Below are 24,383 nucleotides of genomic sequence, written 5' to 3'. Positions count from 1 at the left end.
TTAGTTGTACCAGTTGCATCCAGGGTTTGTGCGATCCAGTTTGAGGTCTTTTGTCGGCTCTGAGAGGAGGTAGTTGTGGGCAGTTGTTGATTTATTTGTTTTCCTAATAGGACTGACCGGTGGGACCTAATGGCCGGGCAATTTGTACCCTTGAGAGCTTCTTGTCAACACTTCCGTCTGTGCGAATTTTCAGGGGTGAAAGCTCGGCCGTGTGTCGGGACCTGTCGGGCGTCGGGGCAACTAGGGCGCAAGCCCAACTTTCCTGGGTGGCAAAGAGCAAAGAAGGCCGCGACGTGGTCGCGCGGGGGGTGGATTTAAAAGTTTTCTTTTATTAGAGGAAGGCGTCGACCCCTTCTAAAGCAGCCCTTTCGCCCTTGGATTAAAGGGGATATGCCGATTCTGAGATCGACAACCTTCCGGTACAGGGGCTGGATTTTTCAGCATATAGGTTGATCATTGTGAAAAGCGTGCTGGCTTTAATATTTACCCTTCAAAGTTAACGTATCAATCCATAATGAACACTTCAAACTTAAAAATGTAAAATTTCTGAGATAGTAGATTTCTTGTTGAGGCTAGAGTCTACTGCACTACACATCAGGTCACGCCAATACTTTTCATCTGGAAAAGATTTAACCTCTAAAATAAAAGGTAAAGATTCCTTTTAAAAATCTCGGCGAACCATGAAAACCGAACTGATTCACATGCAGCACTAACTGATTGAATGATTAAACCTATAATTAAAATTTTCAGTTTAATACCACTTCATTATGATTAATTTAGCCAGTGAACGGAAATGATCCAACTAAACTATAGAATCGTTCAACTTTTAACAAAATGTTTTTTTAGAAACAAATCACAAATTTTGGCGATGCAGAAAGGGTCGCAGACAAAATAAGCAAGGCCAGGTTGACTGGATGATCAGAACGGTGAAACTTTATTTTATTACGTTTATATATTTATTATAGAAAAATGTTTGCTAAATTGTTTAATTTGAAATGTAGCCATAATCCAACTTGAAAAAATTTCAATAATCATTATTAGTGATTTCGTTTTGAGAGTTTCAAATTTTAACAGTTTGTCTGTTTGTTGTTGTTTAACTTTCTGAACTACAAAATTTTATAAAAATTTAATAATTGCGATTTGTATAGGCAGACCAGGATGATCATGGACGAACGAACTATCGGTTCATTACCTCCTAGACGAAACCACAATATTTCACAATTCTGCTTTGGTTGAGATGAATTTCGAGCTGAAAACTGAAATCTATCTAAAATAAATTATTATCTTATTTAATGATTTTTGATAAGCTGGATGCACCGTATTAATCGATTTCAAAACAAACCAAAGCTGGAGATTATTAAACTTGATGCTATACAGTTTATGGATGATTTTAAAAGGTTAGAAAAATTATGGAACGAACCATTCTGGCATGAACAATTGTACGTAATGAGCACTTTTTTATTAAACGAAAACGTTTGCGTCTAACAATGGCCAAAGTTTGAATAAAAAAAGGAACAATTTATTAAACGACAACCATGACCCAAGTTCAGTGTCACTATGAAGGTCCCTAAAACATTGTCACTTGTCGAAAGTGATGTTTCGGCTCTATATATGAACTCGGGACCTCTTAATGACCATTTAATCGTTAAGAGCAAACAAAAAGTAGGAGAACAAATGAGAAATCTTGCGGTCGGTGTCGTCACGGTTCGCAATCTTTTCTGTCAATTATTCTGACCCCCCCCCCAAACAAATAACAAGGCATGGCCTGAGAAGAAAACAAGTTAAAAGCGGAAAAGAGGAAAACCATTTAAAGAGTAACCCGACGGTGATTTCTAACGGACTCCAATTGACATTCTAAATAGCCACCCCGATCCGTGATTTATCGGGGGGTCAGAAGGTGATGGGGGAAGATCGGGAGGTTTGCCAACTCCGAATTTCCGCATACTACTATCCGACACTACGATCCTTTGTGATAAATATCTAAACCGCAGACTACCAATATCTATTAAAATACAATCAAAAAATAATAAAAACGAATATCGTCCTAGGAAAATTGATTTCACTATGTTCATCCCTGTAAGTATTTTATGTATAAATGAGCATACATAATAAAATTTGAAATAGGTGTTAAACAAACAATGGTCAGTTATTAAGTTCACAGCAAAAAACCATGTTATTCCAATTAATTATTCTTTTTTTATCTAAAGTTTTCGGTTGAGATGAAAAATTAGTGTCACGAGTGGGATTCGAACACACGTCCTACGGCTAAATACGCAGCTGCTCTAACCACTTGAGGGATCGTGACTTTGATCTCCTCGGACACCAACTCCCCATCTCAACCGTCACTTTGACTTTTCCCTCTTTTTGCCATATTTTCAAAGTCGAATCCCGCTCGCGACACTAATTTTTCATCTCAACCAAAAGCCTTAGATATAAAGAATAATTATGTGGAATAATTAAAATGGCCAATTATGACTACTAAGCAAATATGGACTAATAAAATATTATACAATATTACAATTAATTTTGTAACATGTATATGTCACGATGTTCATATTGTTCAGTTTTACAAATTTGTACTGTTCTTAAAAACTATGCTTTGTTGTCTAAATTACACATTTTAACATATTGCTTACAGTATTATTTTTAATAAAATGTCTATTAGCAATATATTTTTTTAAACAATATTTGTATAACAAAATATTTTTATTATTTGTGGATTTCTTTTCACCATGTCCGCACATCTCCCTGCGCGCCGTTAATTAAAACTTTCAATATTAAAATATTCCCTAATTTTTTTGTCGATTTTATTAAATTTGTTGAAAAGCTAGAAGAAAAAAAATTATGGTTTATGGATAATTTTTATTTCTTAATACACGTCAATCGGTACAAACAAATTATAGCCAATTTGTTAAACAACAACAAAACAAATTTCAAGACACCTAAACGGCTAAAACATAAGCATATTAACTTTAATTCTGCGGATTCATAATGTAAAGAATTTGGCCAGTTTTTCCTTGATAGATCATTTTATGCATGCATTTGAGAAAGTACGTCGTCTGGCCTCGTGGTTTTCAACTAATCAGTAACTAAGTTTACAAAGAAAACATACAAATAAACATAAACAGTAACTAATCAAGATTAAAATTTTGGCATTTTATAAATTTCCGTACAAAATACCTAATTTACTTTTAAACTGCGGGGAAGTCTTTTATTATTTTGTTTGAAAATTAAATCATACGCTCCGATATACACGCAAAGAGAAAAAAAAGTAAATTTGTATTTATTTATTTTCCATTATAACCAGGTATAAAGTTTAATAGTTGACTTAAAACGTTAACTCAAGAATAATAATATTGTTTACCTTCATAGAGTAATAATAATCCTTTTACACTCTTTGGATTAAAAATTTAAAAAATTAGTTCAATTTCGTCCTTTCTAGAGCCGAGAAGATCTCCCCGGGCAGATGCTTTGGCCAGCGTCGGACGTAGCGGCCGTTACATAGTCCTGGGTTGAGTATGCCGTGCTGTCCATCCACGATTTAGAGCCACCGGAAGTCTCGATGGAAGAATGGACCACTGCATTCTGGTCGACCGCCATGTAAGACGGCTAGAGGCAATACTTTTATTGCTCTTACCGCACTACGGAACGTCAAACGAATCAGATTCTACTATCCATCTACTACTGCAGAAGGATCGAATAGAAAGGCGATTATTCGCAAATCAGCACCCGCTTGGACAGTAATAGTGGGGCTGTTCTCTTCTCAGATGAGTGCTGGTTTCTGTGGCAATCATACGAGGAGAAGACCTGAAGTACGCGTTGCTTCATGTGCCATGCGAGAGTCACAGCCTATTCAAAGACAGTTTTGGTATTGGGTGAAGCAAAGTCCATGCCCTTACCGAACTGATTATCATACAGAGTAGGGCTTTGACTGCTCTAAGGCACATTGACGAATTCTTCTTGAAGTTTTGATCCCATTCGCTCCATTTGTTACGGACAACTTCGTGTTATTGCATGATAATGCTCGACCGCATGTAGCTCGACTTGGTGGATGTAGAAATCATCACAATGAATTGGCTTGCACGTTCTCCTGATGAATCCCATCAAACACTTATTGATCATGATAAAGACGTTATTCGATTCCTCCAACAAGCGTTGAACATCTTCAAACCGCTCTTCTTCGCTGGAGAAATCCGGTCGCTTATTTATGCGATGCCTAAGAGGCTTAATTCCCTACGCAAGCTGCTTTATTAAGAGCAAAACAGGTTGTAAAATGTTAGTTAAATTTTAATCTATAATTAAATGATTTTCCGATGTTTTGGTGAATTTTCTTTCAAATCCTCTTAATGAAGTAATTTTTATTAAAACTCATGGATTTCTGATCTAGTTTAATTTGGTTTGCATCAAAATAAGTGTGTTGTAATTAATATAACGATAAAATACATACAGTTTGAAACAAACAACAAAATGAAGCCTCCGGTATTTCTCTTTGAGTGTATATTTATAATCATTTTTTAATAAATAAGAACTGCAATTGTATTTAGTATAGTTTTGAATTTTACATTTTAATATCAATTTTGAAGATAGAAAACTCTCATAACAAGCAAATATTGGCAGGATATTGTTGTTTTGTTTTTGTTGTCAATTTTCTGTAGATGGAAAGCTTCCTATGTTATACCAAAGATTATATACTAGAGATTATGATCGCCGATATCCTTGGGATTTCGAAGCGTGCCGCCAATGAATTAACCCTTCCACCGGTTGTAAAACGTCGAGGGGGACTGCTTCATTTCATGAAATATTAATTCGGCGTCAATGCGCCCCTTGTAAACAACGTTGAAAAAAAAAATCAACACAAATTTCAAATCATTTACAACACATTTTGGTTTTGCGTCGTAATCTTCGCGTTATTCGTTTATTTTTTAATTTCTATTATTTAACTTTTACGTCATAGAACTTTGTCCTAGAATGCCCCGATTGCCACCCCCTTTCATAACTTGGTCGTAATGGACTTTCCGGCCTTGAACCAGCGAATATAAAAAAGTTGGGGTATTAACATAATCACTCCGTCGTAAATTGATCCAGCGGCCTTATCGAAATGTTTGCTTAGCTCGGGCACAGGCAAGAGTCAAAACATATTCACAACCGATCGTAAAAAAATATCCTAACTTTCAACATTTTTTCATTTCACATTTTTCAATTCAATTTATAGTAATAATTAACGCATCGTTATTATTACGATTATCAAAAAGACATTACATAAATTACATGCAAAATTACGACAACACGATCAGTAAATGGTACAGCCGTTTACAATACATAAAATATACAGAAAAAATAAACACTGTTTTAGAAAATATGATAACAAAAAAAAACATTATTAGTATTAAGAATGTTCATGATGATAAAGATTATAACTATTAGCACTTATTGTATTTTTGTTGGGCCATAAACAAATAGCAATTAAACTGTTGTAGGACTATAGATTTAGTGTGTATTATTTAAAAAATTGACTACATCAATTATTGACCTATGAATCAACAAGCATTATCCTAAATATTTAACATGCAAAATTGTATGTTATTAAAATACTTTGGTTAATAATTTCGGTACTGGTTATATACCTATAACTGTTTTTTCAAAATATAAACAAGAAGTTATTATTTTTATTAGTAATTAATCCTATATGATTAAAAAATATTTATTTTTATTTCACGAAAAGAGTGTCATAATTTTTAACTTTCAATATTCCCTCATATTCCTACATTAAAAAGTAACTTATTGTTTGAGATAAAAAATAAATAGTAGTGTTTAGAAAATTTTTGGTTTTATTGATGTTTTATTATTTTTTTATTGACTTTTCTTCAGAAAACAAGATTAATGTTGGAATTTAGAGCAAAAAAATGAATCTGCAGTTTTGTCGGCGAAATTAATTTTGATATATGATGTTTAATGTTACAGAATTAACCGTAAACGATGTCGAACGAGATAACCTGTCCAATAAATTTATGCTGTTTTGGCTTTAAACGTACCATTTTTTCTTCATGTATTTTCCTTGACTTTTGGATTTCGCGGCCGTGTATAAATTTCGGTAGAGCACAAGAGAAACCGGCATAAAAAAATCGCGTAGGACAAGGGTAATTTGAAGTTTTACAACCGACTTAACATGACCATATAACCTGTATGTCATAGAAATTCGACGAAACGTCGATTTAAAAAATAATAAAACTGAAAATAATACTGGTGATGTTTTTAAATCGGGGATCGTCTTTTGAACGTAAACTTTATATTATTCTAAGATAAGGAATATAAAATTAAATTATATTTGTTTATGTACGATTACAATTACGAATAATGCCCAACAAGTAAATACGTTCTTTATCAAATTTCTTCAGTGTGCAAAATTTTCAGAAATATTTGTTATTGTTTGTTGTATAAAGCCCTCGGTCATTGTCATTAAATAATTTTGCCATAGTCAAATGTAAGAACATATTAAACATTATTTAATGACCTTTTTTTATAAATCTGGCGCCGGATTGACTACTGATGATAATGATAGTAGAAAAGATATGATTCCAAGTATTTATGCAATGGTAAGTTCTAAACTTAAGGCAAAAACTTACAGAAGATTATTTGGAATTGAAATGTCAAAAAATAAATCCTTCTAATTTCAGAAATAATCAGTTCATCTCGTTGTCAACTTACTTTATTTCCGCGAGATCTATTTATACAAATGATTCGATTGGTGTATGAATTTTAATTGTAGACAAATTAGTAGACAGAGGATTGATAGATAATAATTTATTTTAATAGTCTTGTATGTTGTTTCCGATTATATCCGTAATCTGTGACAGAAACGCGTTTAATGCACTAAAACGCGTTAAATTTGAGTCTTTTAAACACCGTAAAAAAACAAAAAATATAGATTATATTTGCGAAATGAATTGAATCGGACTTTTGACATATTTTTTAAAACCGGGAATAATATTGTCTTTAAATAATAAGGAAGTTTATCTAAACACTCTAATTATATGTCAAATGAAAATGTGAATAAATTTAAAGATAAGAAACTTTCTCTAGGACTAATAAAAGATAGTGTATTTAATGATACGTGCTCTATAAATTGTGTAGTTCGATAGTTTTAAGTCGTACAATACTTGAAGTTTTTATTTAGTTATTAGAAATAACAATATCTTTGTCATTTTGATAAACGTCTGACGATCATAGACATTTATTTTGTAAGAATAAACGTGGGCCTGAAAAATAAATAGTTTTCCAAGACACGTACGCGAGTGTCAAAATTTTATAAGAACAGGGACTTTGTTGTCTATAATAAAACATTTATTATAGAGACGTCCTTACTCGAGGACACTGACATGATTCGATTATTACTGTTAATGCTTAATACTTGTGAACTACTTGATTAAATTAAATAATAAATCATCTTTCATTTTTCTTTATTGATAACATGACGTTCAAATTCGTATTTATATTCGAAATCTTAAGAGTTGGACTGGTGGACTGTCAGTAGTTTTGGGAAGTTGGACATTAATCGTCTAAATGAATTACGGCCTCTGAAAAGTTTTCAAAGTCTCGTTTCAAGGAGTCATTTGTGCTCGTCAGAGGGAATCGCCGACGATAAACCGTGAATGAAGGTCTTACGCACACCATTTTAATAACAGGTACGGCCGGCACGTGCTTCGGTACAGCGAGAAGTACGTCAGGTAAAGGGTTCACGCTTTTTTACGACCGGGGGATGGGGCCCACGCGACCGAGGGGTGGGTGTCCGGGGGTTGACCGCACTTAAAACTCGTAAGGGCTTATGTTTTAATCGGTTTTTACAAAACAACCCAATGTGATCAGTGATTATTAAACTTACCTTGTGCGATCCGAACTGCTGGCATCTTTATCCTCATCTTGCCCGAGGGGTGGATCGACACTCCAGGGGTAGTGACTCAGTTGCACTTTGGCTTCAGGTGGATCCGTTGGAGACGGGTTCCATGTCACCTGAACATAAGCACTACACGGGCACTGCACGAGGCCAAGTACGTAATCTGGGCTGCGCGATGCTGCGACGAAGGTCCGTGGTTCTCAGGGCTGCGATGCAAACTAAGTGTACAGGGGGGCCGAGCGGAGCGGACGAGCAGATCGGCACCCCTCGGCTACGGTCGGTCGGAGTTCCAGCAGAGGGGATGGTCTAGTTCCAGCGACCCCCAGAATAGCGCCACATCTTGGATGTCCACTACACGGACGTACATTGGTCACAACTGACCCCTCCCACTGACCCCACCCGCTCTTATCAATACAAACCCCTTGACCACTGCACCAATTCGACCCCTTCTATCGCCAATTACATCTGCATGACCACCATATTCTTTCGGATAATTTTCGCACCCTACAATTCCCTGCTCTCGTCTTCGTTGGCATTCAACTGCACGTATTTACGAAGATTGTTTTCGTCTTCCCTTGGTAATGACCTTCACCACTGTCCATTCGACATCATCAATCACATCCTTCTTAAAGGACTCCAATTACTTTGTCCGTCACTTACACGCTTAAGTCTCAAAACACGTAAAATCAATTTTATACGTCAAAACCGTTTAATGTATATTAAATTTAAAATCAAATTAAAACAAAGTATGATTTTATCTTCCTACGAAATGTTCAAACAAGAGCGACCTTCATCGACCAACGAACCCATGCGTCACTAAAATTATTATGATTTATGTTAACTAGATCACTCCAATAAATATTTCTTCCAAACTTTTCTAGTTATTTCAATTTTGTGTTAGATCAAAAATATTCATTTTTAACAATTGGGTAAGCGTAAACAAAAAATACTGTTGAGTGGAGAGTCTAGTATTTTTGGATGAAATCATGGTGTACGTCTTTTCTCGCCTATATTCTTCAGTGAAGAACTGAGACCAAAGCCAGTCCGTAAAAGGATGCAGGGAAGTGATTAATTTTGATCAATTCATCTCGAATTTGTTCCAATTCGTAAGAAACACCAATACTGTGAACATAAACATTATAAAAATTGTACCAACTTTTTCGATAATGAAACGTTTTTTAACTATTTAAAATCACTAAAAAGTACATAAACAAAATTTTACAAATAAAAATACACAAATATGCAAGTCACAAATATAATACATGCTGAAAAAAAAAACGTTTCAGCGTATGTTTTCCACTTAAGCTTACTCGTATATATTATCTTCCATCTTCCTTTGGAATTTGATTTCGGATTTTTGAACATTAACATAATTTTTGGGTTAAATAATGGGCTTCAGGATTTGGCCTTTTGAAAAAACCCGTTTAACACGACCCATCTCAAGAAAAACTGAACAATATGTACATTTTAAAGAAAATGCGCCGAAAAACTTGACAAATTTTCAAGTTCTTTTCCGGATTATTCTCCAAATCAAAGTGTATCCACGATTTCATTTAAGAGTCATATTGTCTTGTTTTCGGCGTGAAATTTTCATTTTTTCCCTCTCCTGAAAAATTATGTTTTCATCTATAAAGGCATGAATCGATTTTGATAGTAAACTTTTACAATCATCAAGCAGAGTTAGAGTTAAGGAACTGAAAAAGTAACGTGTGGGGAACGAGAAAAAAGTTTCAATTTGGAAAAATGTGAAAAAAACTCAAATTGTTATCAAATTAAAACAGATTACCGTAAATTTTTTTACAAACGTCATATTTCATACAAGAATGTAAAATTTAAGTCGAATTGTGCAGTATTTGTGACTCGATGATATGGATGGGTATATCTCATACGGTAAAGATATCAATCATGACTCCCCCATTAATGACTTTTATAGACCCACCAATAACTTTTCTAATTTGTACTAATTGCAGCCTAGGAAGGTTAGTTTGAATAAAAATTACCGTATCTCTTAAACTAACTCAACAATTTGATATTTTTTCTTTTGAGACTAAATTAAAATGCGTTAAGAGACTTAGAAACTTGTTAGATTATAACTAGAACTTACAGTATACCATCGTGATGTTAAAAACAGGGGATTTATTTTTTAATCGGACATTTCTTGCTGGTGAAAAGATCACGATGTACTTACATCTTCCTTAAGAAATTCCTAATTATTACGACCTCAGTCGACCCATCCATCAAGTTCTGTATAATCCTTAGTCCTTAGTCAATACTTCTGGGACCATATCCTTCACTTTTCTTCACGTTTTCACTTCAAAAACGCGTTGAAAAGCACCGTTTTTTTAAAATAATTGTTTATTTTATATGCAATTTTGTAATTGTATTGCACTTTCATACATTCGCTCATAAACCTTTGTAATCACGTTCTGATCATTTTTATATAATATTAAAAAACCTTTGCGCACTTTTATAGCAGTCAATTTATATTAAATAAAAACATTACTTTATGTAAACCATAATGTGTTTCTCACTCTGAAAAATAAATCTACGATTATCTATGATTGTTTATTTTCATTTTACCGAAACAGAAGTAGTACAACTAATTTGAGCCCACGTTGTTTCACATCACTTTGTATACATACATCGAACTGTAATTTTTGTGTAATCTTAATTTTTGCTGGCAGTTGTTTCTTATTTGTATCTTTCTCATAACCTTTAAAAAATGGTTGATATCGATTATCTTATGTAAATAAAATACCCTTTCTGATTTAGTAAGAAATCTTTTTTCTATATGAATTAATAGATTCACAAATTATTCAGTTATTGCATTTTTCGTGAAGAATAGCGGGTTTCTTTATCTACTTATTAACTATTTTTCTCGGTTCGGCTTTCTTTGTGATATTTTTACTTCTTTTGAAAGCAAGAAACATTTGCTTTCTACAATGCAATCCATATCCAACTTTCAATATAAAACGATGACTACATACTCAAACCATTGGCCATTATTTTCGACCAAACCTCTATCCTCTGGTCGAATTCGATCCCAATCTTTTGTGTTCGTTTTTTTCTATCGATTTCGTCTGTAAAAAAAGTTCAGAACAACAATTCAACAATTAACCGCAGGCTGAGTACCCCTGAGACCTTTGTAGCGATTCACAGAATGAAATCAACCATGGGGCAGAGCGCAAATCCCTCTTTTCTGAAAAGATATTTTCACTTTTCTTAGGGAGGGAATATTTGATTTAGAAACGATAACTATACGGAACTGAATTATAAGTAATTCTAGCTCCAATTATGTGGACTTTCCTGGCAGGACTCGAAAATTTATTAAAATATTTCAAACCATGAGTATTTTGTGTTCATGTTAGTGATACCATGTTTTTTCACAGCATTTTTTAGAAAATTTCCTATGATACACTTTGACTCTTTACTGAATGATTCTCTCTCAATCTTACATACTCCCTCTCAACTTCACTCTCTCTCTTTCACCCACTCACTCTCCACTTTCTCTCTCTCTCTCTCTCTCTCTCTCTCTCTCTCTCTCTCTCTTTCTCTTTCTCTTCATTTCGACATGTATGTATTGGGTTGTCCGGAAAATAATGCAGGATTTTGGTATTAAACAAAAAAAAAGAAACTAGTTACTTTAAAGCAATGTTCTTTAATCAAAANATAATTATTGACACTAGTTTATATATTTATCTCTGTCTTTGTCATTAATCTGCCTCTCTCTGTTTCTCTCTCTCTCTCTCTCTCTCTCTCTCTCTCTCTCTTTCTCTCTTTCTCATTCAATCTCTCTTTATCTTCACCCTCTCTCTGATTCATTCTTTTTTTCTTCTCTGACTATCACTTCTCTGTCACTCTATCTCTCTTCCCCCTCACTCTTTCTTTTTGTTCTCTCTCTCACTCTCTCTCTTTCTCTCTCTCAGACTTTTATTTTTCACTTTCTTTGTTCACACTCACTCTTTATTTTCCTCGTTCTTTCCAATAAAGAAAGTTAGGCTTCATAGACGTTGAAGTCGGAGTTCAGCCTGGGGTGCTATATTATTTTAGATTTATTTTACTGTCGTGATAATTTATTGGGCCTTAATTTATAAACTTTTTTTTTACAAGGATTATTTGTTTGATTATATATTATTGACTCTACTATGGCGTAAGAAATCATCCTTTTTGATCTTGTTTTATCTACTTCTTGTTTTCACCTCAATGTTCCGGTTAAATTGTTGTTGATGGTTTAATATGATTCGAATTTTTATGATTAATTTAAGAAAACAGTTTTATCCCTTGACACGATTTTACAAATCTAGGCTATAGATCGAATCTCTGATATTTATCTTGAAACGCAAAAGGCGGCAGTTCAGTTTTGAGTTTCAACAACTGTGTGTTATTAAATAAATATTAGTGTTTGATGAAAATATTAATTTCATTTATGGTTCATTTGATTATCGCGACTTTTGTCTGAACTATTCAATTTTTCTTTTCGGCCCGCCGGTCGGCGAACGAAAGCGGGTTGACGGCGCCCCCATACAGACGGCAGATAACGATTATAATAAGCGGTCCGTATTGTTTCTATTAAAAAGAAAAAAAGGCGAAATCCCGAGAAAGTCCTTCGGCAAATTATTCACGGTGATAATTCCACCGATAAGCCGAGGCGTAGGTACTCGGAGATAAGCGCCGTCCCATTTTGAGAGACTAACCGGGCCCTTATCTCGGCCAAGAAGGCCAGCCGCGATTCGAACCGGTGTTCAAAGTTTCGGCTCTGGTATCCAAGCGAACAACAACTGAAAAAGACATTTGTCATATATTCTGTAAATGAGCATAAACAATCGTTTTTGTATCAAAAACCGGTATGATATGTTTACAAAGACATAGCAGTCAACAGCTTTAATCGTAAACGCACCATTGTAACTTCTCAAAAGAATTAGTTTGTTTAAGCTTACTTATTGTTTAAACAAATTTTATTCGTCTTGGATAAGATAGTAACAAAAAAATGTACTCTTCAGGGGCGTAATTATAGAAACAAACTTTTTTTTAACACACTTGTTTACGTAGATTCTGTCTGTTTTTATTTATTTTTTATTTTACCCAAATAATATTTTAAATTTCCAATCCAAACCTTGTAATTGGTCGCAATGTTTGGAGAAAAAAGAAACAAAATCTCCTGTCAAATTTGGCAAAGTTCTTGAAGACTGGGAAATGCGAGCTGAGCATATCAGATTGCCAAAAGACTACTCACCTATCCTTTTTCTTGCATGCTGTTTTTCAAACTGTGGTAAAAAGCAAACAACATATGCTTATTTTTAACAAGGTCAATGATTTTTTTACAAATTTAGAAATAAACATGAAGAGAAAATTAGAATAAAAATCGGGTTTTTAATTACACCAAAAATCAAAGAGAGAAAGATAACGTTTTGGTAAGAAGTGAATATCCTTCTTCTAATAAAAAAAGTTTTTATATATAAGTAATTAAAATAATTAGTTTGTAAGTAATTTATGCTATAAAAATGTGAAGGAAACATGATTTTTGCATTAAATATTAATGTATTATGGCTATTATATATTTAAATAGATTCTATAATATACATATTCTTTTCTATTATTTATTTATATTTATTATTGAATAAATATTTCATAATAAAAATACAACTGATAAAACGTTTTGTAAATTTCTTACGCCAACCTTTTAAAATGACCAACGATCACTATTGGAATTAATGGAAATTTTTTACCTAGTCATAACGATTGATTTGATGATGCATTCAACATTCAAGGTGAAATTCTTTAATATTTACTTTTTTTAAATAGACATAGGTCAATTTTTTATTTTCAAAAATGCTGCTGATATGAAAAAAAGGAGAACACACTCTGTGGTAGCCTCGTATGGATTATGATTTAACAGTCAAATTTTCTTCATCAGTACATAAGGCATAACGTGGCCATTGACGATTCAGTCGACGGGGAGGATTATCTGATATGGTATTGGAACTGATCTGATGGACCAAGTCATTTGGATATGTGGAAAGGGGTTGAAGGAACGTTCTGTAATAGGCTTTCGCTACTTCTGGAACAAATGAAATATTAAGGGCTCGGTTAGGCTGAGGTTTGATACATAAAAAGGTGGATAAACAATTTTTCTTAGGACTTTTCATTGTGATTTTTGATTAAGTGTTCGGAGTTGAAATCCTCGGTTTACGTCCTGAGTTCGATAAGCCCACATAGGTTTGAGATGAATCATGGTGTATATCAATCTTTTATAGTTATGTGTATGTTTGGATCATCTGTCGATCAATGGTGATAACGGTTGGTAACGTCCGCCCGTTATATTTTCATCGCAAATAAGCCCTTAGATAAAAAATGTAATTAATTAAAAAAGGTTGTAATACCCATTTATGTTTCTGGTCTAATTGGCCAAATTATTTATTTCAATTAATTATTATTTTTAATGTAAGGTCTTGGTTGAGATGATAAAGTTATTGTCACGAGCGGGCTTCGAACACAAAGCCGAAGATCGCGGGTTCGAATCCCGCTCGTGACACTAACTTTTTCATCTCAACCAAAAACCTTATATAAAAAGAATTGGATAATATGGTTTGTTTGCTGTGAACTTAAAATCAACCACTGTTTGTTTAAACCATAATTCACATAAAAAGAATATTTAATAGGTTGAAATAACGTTGAATTTGAATAAAATTCAGAGAATTTATTAATTTTTAAGAGGCTGACCTAAACTTAATAATTTTTAACTTAACCAGCCTAACCTTAAACACCCTATGCGCACTCTTCGGTTCCATGTTAACAAAATTCTTGATTCTACTGGATTTAAGAACAAATGATTTTTAGTTGAAGATTTTATAATTAATTTTATGTTGTTTATCTACTATTCAATTGTCATATTTGAATTCGTTTTATTATTATAAACATGGGATAATGCGTAAAATGGGATTATTGGGATCACCGATTTTAATGAAGCTTTTTTAAGTGATACTTCTTCTAATATTAGACACATTTCCCAGGGTATAGAAAATATATTTTGGGGGCCGAAAAACAATTAACTGATTTAGATATATTCTTTAATACATATATTTTTATGCATTTGTTGTCATTGTTTTTAAAGTAGAATATGGAAAAAATATATTGTGTTATGGGCGGTTGTCGGTGGTAAGAACGCTTATAGCGTTGAAAAAATTATCCCTCTAGGGTCCCGAGTTCGAATCTCAGCGGCCCTGAAATCGAACCCATTGTACTTACAAATGGAATTTTTTTCCAAAAACACTGGCTTCCTGGTGGTTGACGCCGGTGTAACCAGTCAAACAAATTCCTATTGAAGGGCTTTAAACAGCGATTAAAAAAAATTCAAATTTTTTGTCAAATATATTTTTAACTTACTTTACTGTTACTTTCGTCTTTTTATTTTTATTAGTTTTCATATATCAAATCTCATTTAATAACGAATAATTTATAATAATCTATTACCCACAACGAAGGCAGAAAAACATATTAACAAAAACTATGTAAATTACTCGAAATATTTTTTTTCTCAGTTCCTAAGGCCCATGGGCAAGAAAGCGCGACACGTGTATGATTTTTTTGACCTAGTGCCACCAAAAATAGTTTCATCAAAACCCATGATCTTACGTTCCTCTCCTCGCCATTGCAGGTCAAGGAAGTTATGTGTTAAAATATTGAAATATACATATTTTTTTAAAATATTTGACCCGATATGTAAGACAAAGCAGGTACAACTGGTCGGACTAGCACAGTAGAGACGTAGTTCCGAACCGTTAGGTTTTAGAAATGCAACACCACTAAGGATTTTACAGTCAGCTTCCATTTTCACCGATGTAAAAACGCGTAGTTCGAGAGTGACGTTCCTAGCTCGAAAGTATTTTATCTCCTGCGACCTTTGAACCTGCGCGATCGTCTTCGGATTGACAAGTGTCTTCGGGGTCACTGAGGAAGGACCTCGGTTTTCTCTTCTCACCTTTGTTAGCTCCACCCTCATCACTGCTTTCGAATGGGGGCCGAGACAATCCTCGTTCGTTGAAGTTCATGCCGATTCTGATGGACACATCGTTCTGTCGTAAAATCTCCCGGTTTATTTCCACAATTCGCTACCGTTTCGGGATTCCTTGTGCAGTTTTGATAAAGGCAACCTATAACCGGCACGTCCTGTCAAACGGGGCCGTGTTTGATTCATGCCCGGGACCGCTACGACCATTAAGATAGTATGGCACGTGCTCAGTAAATCGATACGTGGCTGTCCCGCAAATGACAGAACACGAAACACACCGCTGAGTTTATTCAATGTAAATCAGAAATGGGCGAGCCGTCGGCCATGGCCAGGCATTCATTAGATGCTCTCATCCTCCGCTTATGAATATTATCGGAGGGGCCCATTCTCCTGCCAAGGTGACAAAATCTAGTGAAATAGCTGAGAAATCGCTTCTGATTAGTCTTCTTGAAGGACTGTAAATAGATTGATATTAAAACAATCTTCTAGATGTCACGCTTCAATTTTATACATTTAGAATTTGTAATTTTTTCAACGACCATTTTCTCTAAGAAAATAGAAACATAGATTTATATAATCTTTTTATGTACGGTTTTGGTTGAAATGAAAAAGTCAGCGTCAACCCACCGAAGGTCATGGGTTCGAATCCCGCTCGTGACGCTGACTTTTTCATTTCAACCAAAACCTACATAAAAATTCACTAGTTTTCGTGGTCCGCTTGACCAATTAATATCATTCAATTAATTCAAGTTTTAAGTTGAGATAAAAAAGTCAGTGTCACGAGAGGGTTTCGAACCCATTTTGTATTGTTCAGTTGGTGGATTGACTATATTTTTGTTTATATCTGCATGAACATAAAAATCAGACGGTTTACCGACTCTGGACCATGCGACATATAAATAATTGCCCATAAGAGTAGCATTCTTTTTCAAAATTGCAAAAATTGCTATTGCGCTATAATCATAGTCATAACGAACGCAAGCCGTATTGGATAGTGAAGTCGTTTGAACTCGATGCCATGTCGGTCGGAATGGTATTTTTTAAATAACTAGAGCATCCGACAGCCAGGTCATTTCAGCCCTAAGAGCATACGAAATATAACAACAGACGTTCAATATACATTCACACAAATAAATACATTCACACATTGCGCTCTTTCTGTTTTTCTAGATGGAGTTTTCGATACTCCTCCATCGACCTGCTACTCTAATTGGGGGTCGATGTGGTACTTTAATAAATTTGGTTTGAGTTTCTAGTGCTTCTGTTCTACTGCGGTCTCGTTCTTCATGAGTGGTACTCTTGGAAGAAGTATGCCCTTACTAAGAGATCCAATCATATTGTTCCTTCAATTAGATTGTTCATCACTTTTTAACTATTAATCTTGTGCCATTGCACAGCTTTGGCTGATTGATGTTTTGGAATGATACAATTGGCCATCCAATTTGCAAAGGATGTATGACAGCAATCCGGGAACATAGAGGAAATGAAGAAATTCCGTTGGAAAATTCACTCCTTCACTTTGGTTCATCACAGAGTCGATAGATTTGGATGATGTACATATCGAGTACGTCGACAGTTTTAGCCCGAGAAAGGCTCTTCCGTTCAACCATGCGTGATTTCCAAAATTTGTTTCGATGCCTTTTAAAAATATTTTCTATTAGTTCTGCTTTTGAATTCACGATGTTGCAGAAATTAGATGGTAAGGTGATTTTTCCTGTTTCTGGATTTGTAGGTACAGTGCCGTTACCGACCTCGAGTAATTGTCTTGAAAATATGTCAGCTGTTGAAATACAGCCGATGATTAGCTGGAAAGAATCGAAAGAAATCAATTCGATTTTCGAAAACAAGTACGTATTCGAATGCAACGTTGTGTCATAATCAAGTATATTAAGAATTCAAGTGTAAATAAAAGCAGGAATACAATCAATAATCGATAATAAATTAAAATAAGGCTTAATATTTCTCTAACCATTATAATAACTAAAGGTTCGACCCTTGGTCAAGTTACACAATCTCAGTTAAATTTCATCCAATTAAGTCGATCAGTTTTGAACTACTTAAAGAAAGCGTTGTACTGAAAGGTGCATATTCATAGACTTAAAATACTATAAAAAAAATTACACCCCTACAAATTAAACAAAGAGAATCTCACTGGCACTCTCAACACGACACGCAAGAATGACAAAATTACACAAAACAAACACTTCGAGTGAGTAGAAATCCTTTGATTGAATATAAAAAATATATTTTGCATTGTATAAATTCACTTTTTCCCACATCCTACGTGTATTTGTTAAATGTAAACAATGTTTGTAAATCCCAGGCCCTGAAGACGATCTCAATAAAGATCGAAACGTTGGCACGATAAAGAAAATGTTTTTCTGAAACCTACATCACACCAGACCGCATCTCACGATTTCTGAATAACTAACTATAGACAGTTAAAAAACAATAATAGAAGAATATATTACATAGAAAAATTGTTGTGATAAATAATTCGAAATTATGGACAAGATTTGTAATTATTTTGAAATTGTTATTTAAAGGAGCAGCTATGGTACCACCGATGAAAGTATTTAAAGGAGCATTTATGTTACCACCGAAGAGAGAGAGAGAGAGAGAGAGAGAGAGAGAGAGAGAGAGAGAGAGAGAGAGAGGGAGAGAGGGTGAGAGGGAGAGAAGGACCAACAGTTAAATACAATTAATAAGTTAATATAAAAAAGGCAACTAATTAGATAAGCTTTATGCTGCCAATGATGTTGACGAGAAGCTGAAACGCACCTAACAACAGACAAAACCCGCGACATTCCATAATTATCAAAGCCCACCAAACTTCAATTTAGGTTTCATGAACAGTTATTAACCAAAAGCACAATATCTCACTCTGTTACTTTCTTTCTCACTCACCCTCTCACCCTCAAATTTGTTGATATATTAGAAATATTATTGAAATACGCTTGATATAAACCAAATTACGAAAATGACACCCAGAGAATCCTATATTTATATAATTACCTATAAGTTTCAAAATCAAAACCTTTACAGTGTCATTTTTTTACCTCCTTCGGTCTCACTGTAGAAGTCTCTGTTCGTTCCACTGCAACCTAAAACATCTAATGTAAAAGAGTATAAAATTTAATCAGTAAATTTTAACTATATAAAAACTCACAAAAATCAATACGTTTACTAAAATAACCAATTTTCAATTTTAATTAATTTAAATGAATCTATTAAATCGTTTTTAGCAAATTACGATCGGTGTCGCTAAACTGAGAATTGTAGGAGATCGGAGTCGTTTTCAAGTACGTTCCCTCGTTGAACGTTGAATGAATTGGAGAAGTTGTAAAAGGAAGCCGCCCTGGATGAAAGTTTTACTTCCAAAGGGGGCTCTCACATAATTAAAAGTGAGACTCTGTTTTTAACGGCCTCGCAAACTAAAGCTGAATAATGAAGAGGCTACCTGTTGCACAATGACTCCGTACACCTTTCACGCTCGGGGTTCGACTTTTTTTCTCCACCGCGGTTTAATTGAAAACGTCAAGTGTATAAACGGGAGATAATCTAATGATGCGTGTGTAATGGTGTAAAACGTTATAAATCTTTTTATACTTTATTACTGTACAACGATCCAATCCGGTGTTCTGAATTTTAAACGGATAATTTTTTACGATTTCCAGAGAGACGAGATAAAAAAGATGCAGCGTGTGATGAAGTCAGGAAACAAATAAAACTATGAAAGTCGACGACAGTGGCTTTAGGAGAAAGTAAGAGAAACGTTTGTTTTAAAAGTTGCCAACTGTGCTTTATCCAACAGATAATCCCATGTATCTTCACGTACTCTATAATTGGATGACAACTCTACCCAAATAATAAAGTTTTTATATGTAATACTGAGTATGAAGTGGAATTTTCAAAGTTATTATTTAAATATTTGTGTATTTTTGTTAATTAACTAGATGTTTGTTAGAAAACTAGTATTTTGACATATTTAAAGACCCAATATCAAAAAACCTGAAGGAAAAATTAACAAAAACAACGAACAAAAATAATCTAAAACTACATTACCTATTGTACCACCTATTGGGATTGAAGGGGAAAGAGTAACAAAATGGATAGAGAAAGAAAGAAAGAAAGAAAGAAAGAAAGAAAGAAAGAGAGAGAGAGAGAGAGAGAGAGAGAGAGAGAGAGAGAGAGAGAGAGAATAAAACATAGAGCGTGAAAGATTGATTGATTAATTTAACATTTTAGTTAGCTACACAAAGTTAGGTCTAGTGGACCCTTCTTCCACTTAACGTGAGTGTGTACATTATACATTATGTATACAATTAATGCAGTCTCTTTTGGGCTTTACAATTTACAAAATTTACAAATAGAATACGAATAAAAAAAAATAATTTTTTTAATTTAATTTACACTCAATCATTTAATTAACAAATAGTTTTTAATTTTCATTATTGCTAAAGCTATTTAGACAGTACAAACCCATATAATATGCACATAATATTAATTAATTTATGTTTCCATGATTTTATGATTCATGCAATGATTATTTCAATTATTTTCCATCAGTTCTTTTGAACTCTAAAACTGCTCTAAGAGGAAATACAATTTGGGACAGTATTAAACATCTTTATGCTGGTAACTAAAAACGAGTTTGTTTATGTTTTATTTTTATAAATTGGAATTTCAAATATATTGTTTTATCTTACGTTGTTTTATATTTAACAAAAATATACTTCGGTAGTTTTGTGTGTATCATTTTAAACATTATTGATTTGGTGGTCAATTTTGGTAATTTATTTATCTTAACTTATTAATTCTCTTAAATTTGTCATATATAGTGGTATCGTACTTTAGTCTTAATGTGAATCTATGACTTGCATTTTGTGTTGTTTGTGTACCACGTTTCTTTGTATCAGATCAATCGGACATTATAGATGGAATGTATCACAAACGAGGCATTATGAGTGAATTAAGTAATTTATTACTAACAAAAGCATTACTAGTTTGTATAATAGGGAGAAAGTGAGAGAGAGAAGATATGCTTTATTTTATTGCGCAATGCTAGGTTTGGTGGAATTTTCTGCCACGTAACAAGAAAAGTGAGACAGACGGAAAGAGGAATAGAGAGAGAGAGAGAGAGAGAGAGAGAGAGAGAGGGAGAGAGAGAGAGAGAGAGCTATAGAGAGATGATATGCTAGAGAGAGATGAAATGCTATATTTTTCTGCACAATGTTAGGTCTCGTAGAATTTTCTGCCAATTAACAAGAAAGAAATGAAAGACAAAAAGTGGAAGAGAGAGAGAGAAAGAGAGAGAGAGAGAGAGAGAGAGAGAGAGAGAGAGAGAGAGAGAGAGAGAGAGAGAGAAAGAGAGAGTGAGTAGGAAAGTGATGATATGCTTTATTTTGCTGCGCAATGTTAGTTCTCGTAGAATTTTCTGCCAATTAACAAGACAAGACAAAAAGTGGCAGAAAGAGAGAGAGAAAGACAAAGAAAGAGAGAGAGCGAGAGAATTGAGGGAGGGACAGCGGTTTGTGAGTCTAAAAGGCTTTTTTTTAATGTACCAGTGGCAAAATTATTGTCTAATATATATGTGAATGTGTGTCTGTATTTACTTACGTGTAACATACTTATGTACATACATTTCTACATCTTACATATCTTGGAAAAATTGTTTTGCCTTAAAAATCGAATTTTTATTATTATCTCTATCACTTTATTCTATGAATCAATCTATTTATCCATATCATGTTTCACTTAGTCGTAGTTTTTCTTTCACTTGTTTTTTCTTACTTTTTCGTGAATCGTTGGCCATTGTCAGTCAGTTGGTCTGTCCTATTACAAAATATACAATCTTCAATCAAATTTTTTAAAAATCACCATGAAAATGTCGTGGAAAGATATATATATTTATTAGAAAGGATGGTGTATTTTAAACAGGAATTCAATTATTATTTTATAGTGGAGTATATAAAAAGTCATAATATAATAAATCGTTTCCTTTTATAGTATATTTTATGCCCCCGTTTTCACCTCGTCCTCTTCCCAGTGTTTTGACAAGTCCAACGCTGATTTATAGCGTTGGCTCCCTGTCGGTAAATAGAATATTTAAAAAGGACTCTCGTATTCCAAACGACGCCTCCCCGCGTCGGTAATGTCCATGTGTCGGATTCTCAGCAGTTGTCGGTTATTAGTCGAAAGGTTTCTATTTACAATGAGGCTCAGGGACGTCTCTGGACCAGACAGACACATGGGCCACATCTGAACTCGGCTCCCCTCACGGTCCCATCCTCCGGTAGCGCTACTAATTAATAGACGCCTGGGAACCCAGCGTTAATAAACCATTTTTGTTTTCCTAAGGGCCGCCGCCAGCAAAGGAGCATAAGAAAAGGCCCGTCGTTTCAAATATTAAACCAACTTTTCCCGACTGAGACGTTGGTTTTATTTGAAAAGTTTAGAACGAAAAATTCGTGGACCAACACCACAAATCATAGACAAGTAAAATAAATTAAAAAACTTACTTGTCAAAAAGAACAGATTATATGGATTATATGATTTTTACGATCACAAATTGTAAATATGGCAAAATTTACATGAAAAACCTTCAAACACATTCAACACATTGAGACTGCTAGAGATACGAAATTTACATTGTCAGGGTTTAGTTTATTCTAATAATAAAGTAAAAGTAAGTTGTAATCGAAATAAACTTGTAATCACATATTTAAATAGTTCGAAATTTGATCTCAACTGTTTAATGATAATAACAACTTGAACGAAAGAACTAAAATAAAAAATCCCAGTGAGAGAGGTGTGAGAGAGAGAGAGAGAGAGAGAGAGAGAGAGAGAGAGAGAGAGAGAGACGAGACGAGACGAGACGAAACGAGACAAAACACACACACACACAGGGACATACACATGCACACCAACAAAATGAAATTGAATTTAATTGTGCTGAATAACGTGAATACGCGGTAAAAGGACTGATACTAGAATTTCAATATCTTGAGTGACTTTAGATACAAGATGATCCTGAAACGCTCATATTTATTAGTACAGGTATTAGTTAAAAAAGCCTGCAGAAGATAGTCACTTGTCAAGATAAAGCTCCACTGGGGAATTTCGTCAGGACTTACAGCGTTTATGACAGTTCTATGGTTCTTCTACTCACCATCGCTCTCCCAGTTTGATCTGAAGCCATTAAAAGAAAGTATAATGTGAAAGCTATCCTCAGAGTGCAGATACTCTTGCTTGGAATTAGCGAAGGATTCCGCACTCTCGTACCAACTGGCCTGTTGCCAATAACCCTCCACTGGATATAAAGATGAGAGATATGTACAAAAATAATAAAATCACTAAGGTATTGACGAGCAATTTGAACTGGAGATTGAGTCAACAAGGATGTTCTGTCACTAGCTGCATCCTGGTTTGGTGCCGGAGTTAGAAGTTCTAATAATCAAGAAAGTCCCCAACTCATTATACTATATATTTTGATGACAGCAAGAGAAATGGAACCTTCTTGAGCTATTTAAATAAACAAACGATCCAAGAGGGACAATTAGATTAGCAGACCAGTGCTCTAATCAAGCGGGTCTACATGCAATTTTGTACTCATTGAAATGTCTAACTCAGTACGCTTTTTCTCCCGAAAATGGTAGTAGTCACAACAATCGTAAGGATAGATTTGGCATGTTCTGATACCTATAAAGCATTTGTGTGTTCTTCAGTTAGGTGAGGGCCTTTTTGGAAAAAATGAACGAAAGAGCCGATATACTGGCCAATAAGATTCAGAGGAGTCCGCTCTGCTAGTATCCTTCAGCTTGGTACCGAAGACCTAAGTGGATTGTTGGTTGTATAGGACGTGCGGAAGTTGGCACAAAGTTGGTCACTAGCTACAACGGGTCATCATAACAGATTTGGCGTTTTTCCCCACCATCTCCTCCTGAATAAAAAGAAGTGTTCATCTGTCGTTGTCTTAAGATGTCCAAAGTTCTTTCAGGCCATGGACATATCTGCACAGGTTCAGAAATCTCCAGGATCCAATTTGACATCGAGACTGCGATGCAAATATGGCACCACATCTTGTTCCAGTCTAAACTATCTGGAGAAAAGAGCTCCTTTTCTCAAAATCTGTTGTTGAGCCTGCCTCCAGAACAAAAGTGAGATAGCGAGTGATAACGGATAGCGATCTGTTCTATTTTTTCGGCATCAATTCCAATGATTGTGAAAACTGTAAATGTTTGAATATTTGGCTAGAGAGACTATTCGGTTTTCTTGGGTCTAAACTATCTTGAAAAAAAGATGTGTAAATTCACCATTTTGTTTTACTATTTTGTAGTAAAATTATAAATTGTGCCTAAGAGCATGCAATATGAAATGTAAATCATGCAGAAAATAACAAACTGAAAAAATACATCGCGCCACAAACAAACAAACGCCCACACTGCTACACAACCCATCATAAATTAAATTAGGTTGATAATA

The 24,383-nt window shown here is 34.4% G+C and overlaps 1 protein-coding gene across 3 annotated transcripts in view; it reads right to left on the bottom strand.

Moving 5' to 3' along the window:
- LOC106661183 (B-cell lymphoma/leukemia 11A) overlaps positions 1–8,328 on the bottom strand; it is a 72,240-nt gene extending 63,912 nt beyond the window's left edge. For 2 of the 3 annotated variants that reach the window (XM_024229237.1, XM_024229238.1), the window contains exon 1: positions 7,880–8,328. Coding sequence is in view for 1 of the 3 variants with exons in the window: in XM_014384427.2 (XP_014239913.1) it covers positions 7,880–7,916 (37 nt within the window). In the remaining 2 variants the exon portion in view is untranslated. The remainder of the gene's footprint in view (positions 1–7,879) is intronic. The other variant, XM_014384427.2, reaches the window with a different exon arrangement.
- Between the last annotated feature and the right edge of the window lie 16,055 nt (positions 8,329–24,383).

This window comes from Cimex lectularius, unplaced genomic scaffold, assembly GCF_000648675.2.
Source record: "Cimex lectularius strain Harlan isolate CLEC.00 unplaced genomic scaffold, Clec_2.1 scaffold121, whole genome shotgun sequence".
NCBI lineage: Eukaryota > Metazoa > Arthropoda > Insecta > Hemiptera > Cimicidae > Cimex > Cimex lectularius.
This window is presented reverse-complemented; position numbering and strand designations above follow the sequence as displayed.